Source organism: Bombus bifarius, unplaced genomic scaffold, assembly GCF_011952205.1.
Source record: "Bombus bifarius isolate JDL3187 unplaced genomic scaffold, Bbif_JDL3187 scf7180000007984, whole genome shotgun sequence".
NCBI lineage: Eukaryota > Metazoa > Arthropoda > Insecta > Hymenoptera > Apidae > Bombus > Bombus bifarius.
In genome coordinates, this window is record NW_022884367.1 from 1,288,140 (window position 1) to 1,300,143 (window position 12,004).

The 12,004-nt window shown below is 35.1% G+C and overlaps 1 protein-coding gene across 2 annotated transcripts in view; it reads left to right on the forward strand.

Annotated features, from left to right (window-relative positions):
• The first annotated feature begins 1,182 nt into the window (after positions 1-1,182).
• The window catches only part of LOC117204844 (lachesin-like), a 161,277-nt gene continuing 150,455 nt past the window's right edge, over positions 1,183-12,004 (forward strand). For both annotated transcript variants that reach the window (XM_033442630.1, XM_033442631.1), the window contains exon 1: positions 1,183-1,255. In XM_033442630.1, the coding sequence (XP_033298521.1) occupies positions 1,183-1,255 (73 nt within the window). The remainder of the gene's footprint in view (positions 1,256-12,004) is intronic.

The window sequence follows — 12,004 nt, forward strand, 5'->3', positions numbered from 1 at the left end:
AATAGTGGCGCGAAAAGCTTCTCGTAAACTTCGATTAAACTTCTCAATGTACGGTGTAATTTATATTCATCAATGCATGAGTAATTCTTAAAGCTTGTTATAATAACTTTCGTCGGCAAAAGTGATGGAAGATAGAGAAAAGTTGGATTCGTGCTGTTGCAGTTTTCAACTTGATAATTAATTACCGCGATACGAAACAACGGGTGATCCCGCAGAAATTGAAGAGAAATTTCGTTACGTATACATGAAGGGATAAGGAAAACAGGAAATTGTACAACTTTATGCTTTTAAATCCTTCCTAAATGGCTGTTACATAAATGGATAAACGGTAACAAGGAGAAGAATTGAGAAGAAGCAACAAAGTTGAGATTAGGATTTATTTTATCATGGTGGTAATAGAATAAAAAATGACTCGGCGATGTTCACATCTTTATATCATTATATTTCAAACTCGTCTTAATTGCTTTTAAGGCAATTTCGGTTTCCATGAAGAAATTTTTTTGCTGCGAATATAATTTCTCAAACATATAAAAATTCATTAAAATTCAATCCTCCGATTCCACTTCTAGATTAGAAAAGGAAAGAAATCTCTAAAAATTCAACAAACTATTTCACAGCACATGTTACACGCAAACCCAACTTAGAACCGCACCAAATCTCATTCTCTAAATCAAATTCTCGCACAAGAGTCCCCCACATATCCCTTCCCTTCTCAAAACATCCCGTTTACACATCAGGATCATAGTTAGCCCAGCTCGTACTCGATTAAAATATTTCATTCTCGCGTTTCCATGTCACAACAGAAAAATCCGTGACACGGCCTTCCGACGCAATTAACCGGCTTTTAAGACTTCAACTGATTTAGAACGTGGAAAGGCTGAAGATATAGAGAGGAAAATCTTAAAGCAATTACCGGTTGATGTAATTAGCATGAAAAGTTACTGGCGCGGTTCACAGGAAGACAAAGAGAGAGTTTCTCTATTCGCTTCTAGCAGACCTGAAGAGGCACTCGTGTCGGCGTGCCTGGTCGCCGGGACGATTGTAAACAGATATTTTTACGATATTTTCTTGGTAGAGTCTCACACAGGTGCGACGCGCATGCGTCATACTGTTGGCGGCAAAGCGTCGGGACGCTCGTCCTACACCAGCCAGTTGACGTAGCCGCGTCGTCCACGTAACAATATGCTCCCAGTTTTCGCGATCACGGTTCTCTGCATCGCGACATGGGCATCCGCGCTGAACGATCCGCTCTCAGGTAAATCGACCACATCACCTGACCAGCCGATACATTTTTGCATTAAGTTCTTTTATCATTATCAGTGAAATTGAACCATTTTTTCGTCATATCTTTCTCTTGGAATTTCTTTTAAAAAAAGTATTTGAGAAAATATTTTGATAACGCGTTGTAATATGGTTAAGTACGTTTACAAGCCAGTTATAAGAGCGCGCAAGTGTTCACGAATGTTTGCAAGCTACTTGAATAGTTAACGGAGACGTGCAATGTATACGAGCGGAAACCCTCGTTAATGTCTGCGAGTGTTCTCGAGGAGTGTTCCTATACATTCGAAGAACGAAATTCGAAGTAAAAGCACGTTTATACGAGAGGAAGAATCTATTGCCTTTTGTTGGTGGATTGAGGGGAGATAGAAGTGAAGAGATCCTTCTTCGCTGACATTTGTCTGATGGCGATGATCAACAGACGCTTGGCGAGAATGTTTGAAAAACATCTTCGAATGTTTATGCGCATTTTGTGCTTTTGATAGAGACTCGGTTGTAGACGTTTGGTATGACAGTTTCTTGGAAAATTGTTATCAGAACCGAAGTTGTTGGATGTGAGATGTGGATTTTTGAAAGATACGTTCTGACGCTTGGTTAGTGTTGCAGTTAACATTCTTAGAAGTTTAATGGCTTGTTGGTAATATATTTCACTCGATTCACACATGGTTGATTACCAGTATAGTACTTCGTATGTGTACCTATGCATTTACGACAAGTGTAAGTAGGTAAAAACGGACAAGCAGAGGTGTAGATTCAAAAATACATAAAACATCAAGAGTAAAATTTATGTGTGTATTATAACATTTGGAAGATAAAATATACTGTTACTCAAATTTAGTTAGCTTTAACACGAATTTGCATAAACATCCGCGATTTAATTATCAGTGTCGGGGCTCTAAATGCAATGCTAACGAATTGTTAGAATATGTACCACGCAGAAGCCAAATTGACCATCATCTGTAAAATTAGAGGCTAAATTAGATTCTACTAAAATTAAGGTACAGCTAAAAATTGTTCAAAAGTGCAGTTATACGATTTGGCTTCTTAACGTCTCATACCTCTAAAAAAAAAAAAACGCAGTTTATATTTAAAAGTCTCGATTGTGATAACATACTATAGGACCACGTGAAAAGTTAGCAATTTTTGGAAAATTACTACTGAATTTTTCAAAAAAGTATACTTGTATCCAAAGAATCACCACAGAACAAGACTATTTGTATGAAAAGAATTTCAACAGAATCAATGTGTGTTCTGTGATATAGGCCCACGTGTAAAGCCTCCAATTTTTGAAAAGTTGTATATTGAATTTTTTCACAATTTTATGGTACCTATAGAAAAATGTGTCAGAGTTTTCAATTCTTGGAAAAGTGTCATTGAATTTTTTCACAGTTTTATGATATAGGGCCACGTATCAAAGCTTTCAGTCTTTAGAAACCTGTCATTCAATTCTTTTACAACTATGCGCTATAGAATCACGTATCAAACCACTTTCAGTTTAAAAAAACAAATCTATCATTGACAACTATCTGCACAGAATATTTCGTATATTGCAATATTATAGCGTTTCTGTTGAAATTTCATCAAAAGACCAATCGTAAAGGGACACTACGAACGTTTCCACAAGTCATAACGCAGTTAGGATATTTTAGTGTTTACGTCCGATATAACAGTGTTAAGTTCTGAATGCCAACTTCCAGCGAGCGTGTGCTAAATTTTACGTGTACAGGAGACACGTATCGTTGTGTGTCAAATCGTCTCTATCGTCCATTTGGTCACGATAGAGAGTGTCTTATGAACAATCTCAATACGACGATCGTAAACTGACCGTTTGTAGCTGGCTTGTAATGGTTTGTTACGGTACGTCTAAACGAAGGAGCATAGGAAGACGATGGAGTGAGTGGTTGGTTACTGCTGCTTGTATAATCTATGTGTCACGTTAGACACAGTATACATATTTTACGAAGTTAATTACCGACAACAAAGAGTGTTATTTCGTTATGGTCTGTGTTCTATAAACTACGTAGAATTAGATATGTAGAATTTTTTGTAGTAGTGAAAAATGACTTGCGGTATGTTGGTTAAAGAAGGTTCTGAAACTTTTGTGATAGAATGTTCGATGGAGTTAATTTATTCGTAAAGAAATTTAAATGAAATATAAATGGCTAGTGAAAAGAAAATAAAGAAATTATGTAGCAAGTTTTTTAATATAGAATTTTTCGAACTAATGAGCATTTACGTACTTATGTTTGGAATATTGATTGAATAAGATTCCAAAATATTTGTAAATAATTACGATATTTAGTGGATCTAATTTATTAGTAGAGAAATTGAAATGAAGAAGGTAATGGCTGATAAAAAGGAAGTAAAGGACTATGATAAAATTCTTACAAGATCGTTTGAAGCAATGAAGAACTCTGTGTAAACTTTTAAATGTTTTCAGATGTTTTAAAAGGTTTTTAAATGTAGTTATAATATTCGGTGAAATTAATAAAAAGAAACATTTAAAAATGTAGGATTTTTTCAATTCTCTGTTGAGGAGGATTTTAATATATGTCTAAATGGCTATGATCTTTAGTGAACGTGAAAGTAATGTAGGAATGTTTATTATAAATTAACAGAAAAGAACAGTATGATAAACACAATATTGTAACACTCTCGCAAAATTGAATATAATATCGCATTTCACGAATTCGCTTAACACTATTTCTACGTCTCAGCAACACGATGAACTTCTCTCGATCACGATTAATTCAACTCTGACCATTACCATTACTGTAACAAACCCTGGCAACGGTCATAACATTCCTTGACAACATAACATATCTTAACAACGTTTATAAACAATCAGCCACGTCTTTCGCTAACGTCACACCATCCCACAGTAATAATTAATAAAATATGTATGTAACGCTGTCTTCGTATTTTCCGAAACGACGAAAACTTTTGGGATTTTAATTGAATAAAATTTCAAATCTATAAATATTTGTAACATTTGATGAATTAGCTATAAAAAAATTGATACAATTAATAGGAAGAAACTAAAAGAAAAAATACATAGAACTTTTCTAAGCATTGTAATCGTTCTAACATATATAATTCTTTTGTTAGTATTCGAGTTAGGAATTACACAAAGTGCTTCGGGTATAAAAGATTAATCACGTAGTTATAGAATGCAATTATCTTGCAAGATTTCCTGTTTTCTTATTCTGTACTATTTCCTGGATTTCCTGTAGCATTTGCAAGCATAACATCTCTCGATCTCACTTCCGCAGATGATTAAACAGGGGCTTTAATCCTAGTTCCTTCATCGTTCGCATGCAGTTCGTTACGTCTGTGAATCTTTCATTCACATGGAAGATGACATCTTAGTGTCAGTTGTCAGATTTCATGTTAACTCGTTCAGTATCTAACTTGATTCCAGATATTCAAATTCTAAAGTCTTTCATTTCTTATTTTTACACGTGATTTAATACAAGTCGATCCATTTTCTGACAAAATCTGATTATTATTTATTTAATCTGATTATTATTGACGTTGATTTTATTTCTGCAAGATATTTTAAAATATGACGGAATGCAATTCATAGGAAGCTTAAAATAAAATTATTCTAGCGTTGGTTAGAAAAATTCAATTGTGGAAGGAGCGTTTAAGCACGCTTAATTATTCATAAATGTAAACAACTTTGTTACTTACGTTCACGTGTCTTCAATCATAGATTATTATCTTTACTATTATTTACTATTACTATCTAGTAGCACATTTGATCATTCATTTTATTCAAATGTGTACATCACTTACGTGTTCGAAATCGATAGTTTGACTTATACATCATGCTTTTATTTTACATTTTCAGTTTATTATACTATGAAATCTATATAGGGTGCTTTATAATTGATGGTGTAACCAAAAAGAGGATGATATCAAATTAACTAACAGCAAAATTTGCATAAACAGAAACTAACATCACTGCAAAATATAAAATAAAATCTTTTTATGCCAGGCTTTGTTTTCAAGAAAATTGTTTCTAATTATTTGTCTAATCCATGTCCCGATTTTTATTTATGGAGTCATCTGCAATTAATTAAATTACATTTCCTAGAAAAATGATAAAAGTGGAGCAATTAAAAAGAAAGATTGTTTTAACATTTGGTGAAATAATGCGAAATTTAATATCCTAGAAATTTAATACGAAATGCAGAATTGTGTACTCAACAGAATGGGGAAACATTTTCAATAATTTCTAAAGCAATAAAATTTATCGTGCGTGAATATCTTGTTTCATTGCGCGTTATGCATTAGCCAATATAATAAACACAAACATAAGCACATAGCTGTAATACCTTTGGAGAGATTTATTAAATACCATGATTATATATATGCATCAAGTAAATATTTGAACTTAATTTGATGGAAAACAACGTCTTCGATACAAAAATTTTATTTTATTTTCCATCCTTCCCCTTTTTTTATATAGAACCACTGGCTTCTCGATTAAATCGATATTCTCACCAATTGTAGGATGCCACGTATTATTTGATTACGTTAATCGTTTCTGGGCACAGCAATAATATTTACAATTACACTAATCGATATCAAATTTTTCATTTCTTTTCATTAATCTATTTTTCGTATTTTTCCTACTTATTAATATAGTTCTACTCCATTGTTCCATAAGTTTTATGAATGAAATGAAGTATAAGCTGTTATTTACGATCCACAGGTGCCCAAAGATCAGCGTATCAATTAGAATACGTGAAGACATTTCATACTCTCATTCTATTTAGGTCCTCGCTTTGAAATCGCTTTGGGTAAAAAATAGATTAATATAATTTTCATAGAGAAATCTCGATTTTCAGTCTCACAATCTCTAACTCACAGAGAATTTCTTACCTTTACATTTTTCATGTCGCTTTTTTCGTTTCTCTAATTTCTCATTCTCGTTAGTATTGAAACAGTCACTAACACAGGGAAAATTTCTCAACTTTATTTTTTCATGTCGCATCCCCCTAGAAACTGATGAAAGATGACAAACATATACATATAAGTTAATTACATATTTTTATTCTTTAATTTTTAATTTGCATTAACCTCAAGATATTCTCTACCCTATCCCATAAAAAATTGCTTGTCTCTATTTTCTCGCGTGGCATTGTTCATCCCAAAGAAAACCGATGAAGGATGATCGGCTTCGAACAGAGCCAATCCATTCTCGAACGTCACCCTCCTGAAATACGTAAGCGTTTCTGGGGGAGAAAAAAGAAAAACGAACGGCTCGGAGCCGTGACACGCTCGATAGAACTGGAGAGAGCGCGAGAGAGGTGATCGAAATCTTATCGCGACGCTGGATCTCTTTAATCGCCACCCCCGTTTTACTGCTTCGTATATAGTTGCATAAAATGCGCGTCAGTCTTGACTCGCGCACCACGTCGACGCCGCAGGATCGCGTTGTAAATTTAGTTTCCTCATCGATCGTGAAACGATTGTGCCGCACTCGCTAAATTATCTCTCGTTTTCCAGTTTTGTCGCTCGTATTTCATTTAACGGCCAGGCAATCTAAGGAGAGCCGAATGCTCGATAAACAATCACGTTGATATCTAACTGGAAACAATTCTGCTTTGGAATTGTTTTGAATGTATACGAGACAAATATCGACCCATGATCGATTGTGTTGTTCGATACGTAGCTGTAGATAAGATTGTGAAATGCCTTTATTCGTATTGATGTGGCCGTGTTTAGTAAAATGTTTGTGTGGTACTTAGAAAATTCATTTACGCAGACTGTTTTATGCGAAGTTTTCAATTAACGTGATCACGTTTGGTGAAATTTTCATTTGCTTGGTAATATAGGAGGTGCAATGTTCACTGATTCGTATATTCATATAGAGATAGCTTCAGGGAGAATGTTATTGGATAAATGTGATCGTATTTAGTAAAATGTTAATCTCGTTTTCGAAAATTTAGTTGATTTGTGTAGAGTATCGAATTAATTGCTGGATAATCTAGGTTTTCGTATATTATGTTTGTATAACTATAAAGTAGAGTTTGCAAAATTAGAATTGAATATTTCAATAACGCAGAGGATGTGGTGCATGTAATAAAAATATGCACAAATTACACCCAGGAAGATGAAGTTAACGACATTGAATGATGTTTGGTGATATATATCTAAATAACAGTCTATGGTAATGGATCCTATATTGTAAAGAGGGAGCATGTTCCAATTTTATTTGTGCACTAATGGTACAATATCCAGTTCCACGAAAACGGGAATTTAACGGTCTATAAATGTAGCCTTGTGAATAGAAACGAATATCGTCGTATTTAACATTCATATGTTGTTTTTAGACAAAAATAAATATTCCTTAGTCATTATTATTTTTATTCAATCAAAAATATTCAATCGCAAATTATTCAAATTCTTATAAGAAATTAATCGTAAAAGATTCGTGATAAACAAGAATCGTTAAAAAGAGCTAACTCTATTGAAAATATTTAAACAAACTAAAACTTTTAAACACACATTATGAGTGTTTTATTAAGTTTCTTCTAGGATTTTGTACTTTTAGAACTGAACTAGGAAACAAGTTTAAGTGACTTCTTTGGACGCATCGACTCTGTCTCGCTTATTAGTTAGTTGCTGTTGATGAGCGGTCATCCAACATGCCGTAGTTCTCACGAGTATACAGACTTTCGCTTATACTTCAAATGCTAGAACATCTGCTTTCCAGCTCGTAAATACGAGAGTAGTTGCCAGCGCGATAAATTGCGCTGTCATATTTTAATCAGTCCATTGGGCAACCTACAAAACATAGTTTTAGCTTTTATAGCTGCGAGAGGGTGTATAATATAAAATTCATTTGGTAGATTATAATGATCTAAAATTTCACAATGCCACTTCGTATAACATCACCCGAAAACATACAGATGGTCACAAACATATTCGGAGACAAGTATAATTTGACTCTGTGCTCTGTATTTTAAGTACACATAAAAATATATAAAATATTTGGTGTTCTATATAGCCTCTAGGTAACAAAAGTACAGAAACTTTTCATCAGTCGCATTTTTTAAACGACTGAATGCAACCAGTGTAGAGTAGCTAAATCATATGCCACAAAAATATTCTACAGAGCAATAGTTACTCCAGAACTTGTCGTTAATAATAACAAATATGGTTTGATTAACCAGTGTTATATTCGCTCAGCAAAACATTCTTAACATTTTTGGCTATTACGCAACACAGTGTCATGCATTGGATGTTAAATTGACCTGGCCTTTTCTCCTTCTTCTTCGCGGCAATTGGAAGGAAATTCGTAACTAATTCCGGGTAATAAGGTTCGTGCAATTAGAGAGAAGCAAGAACGGTAGATTTACGGGGACGTCGAGCGACGTGCGATAATTCGGTGCTAAGTCATTAGCCTGGCCGATTACACCGCAAGGTGCGCATAATAGCGCGCCACCGTATCTCCGTGGCTCCTAATTCGCGAGCATCAACCTCCGTTCGCCGTTGTTCCGATTATCCTTTCAATTTTATGTCTACGCTTCCGTTGGCACCGCTTTAAACCGGAATTACAAACTTTTCGCACAACTCGATGCCAGCTTACGACGTGCTCTATTTTATCTTAATTCTGATATTCACCGAACTCGTAGCTTAGTAGCTGGTATTGAGCTTATATCGAATCTTAGAATAATTTAAATGACTAGTGACATTTTATTTTCATTGTCTGTGTCGTAGAACAGGCGTGAAATTTTTAATGATTTTCTCACGCATTTCGCACCGAGCGTATAAAAGTACATATTTTCCATGTATAACATTTTGTGTATTTTAACGCAAGATTTCTATAATTGGAAAAGTACTCAATATCGATAGAGTAAAGATGTACCGTTACGTAATCAGCATTTAAATCGTAATTATTATTTTTAAATCCAGCTCAGAAGTCTTAGGATATCTATTTTTAATAAAATAATAAAACTTGGATATTTGGTATAAGCTATGAATTTTAAATTATAATGCATGCGTGTTTTAGTAAATTATGTTAATAGTATATTATTTCGTAAAGTATCAAATATTAAACAATTACGGCATCGTTTATCCGCAATTTGTTTCAATTTTGGGTACAGATATAATAATTATATAATATCTAAGTTGCATCAAATGCCGTAATATGCACAAACAAAATAATACATCATAAAGAATACATCATAAACCACGAACTCCTACTTCGATCCGTGAAATCTAAAATTTACGAAAGATTCACAAGCTACGTACCACAGACGTAAACAAGTTCGGAGCAGAACTTACCCGTTTCAACGAGCGCCAAACCGATCATCACCTTCGAATTTCCTATTTAAATGACGATTCGGAGCCGGTATCTTCCCCCCTGCGGCTGATAGACGTAAGGAATAATCGTTCCGGCGCGAATAGACGAGGGATCTCCAGCACGATCTACGAAGTGTCCCGTCAGACGACTAAAGAACCTATTTCCAGCCGACCGGCCGAGAAAGAGAGAGTAATTATTATCACGCGAAAGGATAAGGAGAGTTCGTTGGACTAACTTCCGCCGTGATAATTTATACTTGCCATGGTACGCGCGGTTAGAGGTGTAGTAGGAGGTGGTTCAGACGGTTAGAGCGTTGGTGGAGGAGGACTAAGGAAAAGAAAGAGCGCAGGTGGCACAATGCCGACTTTGCACGTTTCCATTTGAATGTGTATGAGTACGCGTGACTCTAAGCTCGTCCTTAGCCGCGAACCCACGGCCGCGTAATGAACCGGCAGATGGCGATTACACGATAAATCGAAACGAACACTTACGGTTAAGGGCAAATTTATCGACGCCATGCATCGGTACCACTCATTCAGTTTGTTGTGCTCCAACTTACTGACAATGTGTACTATTGGTATCCACGGAAGAAAGATTGTCTTAAACTTGTTGGATGTTGTTGGATGACAATTTCAAAAGTCTTTCGATAGACTTTAGACAATCTTGTTGAGATGGTTGGATATAGTCGAGCACTCGAAATCGAATTTTCCATGAAACTCTAAGGGTATTCGTTAGGTACCATGGATACGTAATCGTTTAGGTTATTTAAATAACTTCTTTTATTAATTAAATTACGTTCACAAACGAAAGATTCATTCAATGCAAGAACGTGGCTTATCGCTTTATCTACTTCGTCGACGTTGATGCGTAATATAAAAAACAATCCATATCGAACGCTATAAATCGAATACAAACAACAACCTATAACTCGGCAAATCAATGAACGTTTCCTCCATGACACGTTGGAAGAACGGCGATAGATGAGACCGATAATCCTCCGCTACTTCCGTGATTCTCCACAAAAATAAATTAACAGGACAGGGTAGGTAAAAAGAATGAGAAAAGTGGTCGGCGCTATGTGAATATTTTTATTAGACAAATGTGACGGATAATCTGGACGAACGTGAGATCATGCATTATTCAGCCGGTAGATATTCCCATCGGTGTCTATAATTTACGCCATCGCATCTGTCTTGCGAGTCTTTATAAAATTTAAATCTTCATCTTCCACTGGTGCACGGTGTTTTCCTTCGTTTCGTTTGACATCGAAGACAACGGCGAGCTTTAGCTCGAGTCAAGACGTTATAACGCGTTTTTACAGAGTAATATTAGGATCGTCTCACCGAGGTCCCTTTAATCTTGACGTGCAAACAGTTGAATTACATCGTTCGAGCTGGTTACTGCTTGGATTCCGGTTTACATTATCCGTGACACCGGATAAATGAAAGTGCAGTAGGATTTGTTCCCTCTAAACTAAATAGAGGTGTGGTCTAACCGAATCCGGAAACGACGTGATAAATATTATTGTTAGTAATAAATGGCTGGTAGAAAGTCGTGGTGGTACAAGTAAAGATTTTGAGAATTTAGATTTTATCATATATGTCAATTAAGGATACCACACTTTTAGTTTCAAAATATTAATCTTAGTATTTTAAACGAGTTCCTTGTACAATTTGTTTTATTTATTATTCAATAGACATTATAAAATTTAATATCTTAATGTAAAAATTTAATATCCCTCGAGAAATTCATTCTAGCCTTATATCATTCCATTATGTCTTTATGAATTATGAATTTAAAACAGTAAAATTTGATTAGCTGAGATAGCAGAATTCTAAGCTGACTCTTTCTTATTATTCTCAGTTTCTATGGAAGAATATCGCTCTACTACCAGTTATATTTGTCCGATTTTAAAACAAATATAATATAACTGCCCTAAGATTTTCGAATATAGTACAATAGAATAATAGTTGTATGTCGACATTTAGATAATTCAGTTTCACGCATAACGTAACACGTCATCGAATGATAGACGTTGACGTATGTACGCATTACACGTCATGGTTTTTCAATCCTCGAAATGACGCGACTGAAAGGCAAGGATGAAGCGTTTAAATTAATTGCACCATCGATTTCGGCGAACGGAGGGCCACCGATTTGATTCGTTGATTACACACCGGTGTCTGGTGTGTTTGATTTACCGTGTATTTCGAGTTATTAGACAGTGGTCGATCGCGATCGAAACGAGGGTGCATATTTCATTAGGACGAGGCGCGTGCCGTTTTTGCGTTATCTACCGTCCCTTCCTTTTTGTTCCATTCGTGTTTCATTTTTTCGATCACATTATGAGCACGATGTATACTTTATTCTATGAAATGACACATCAGAAGGAAGTAAAATACAAGC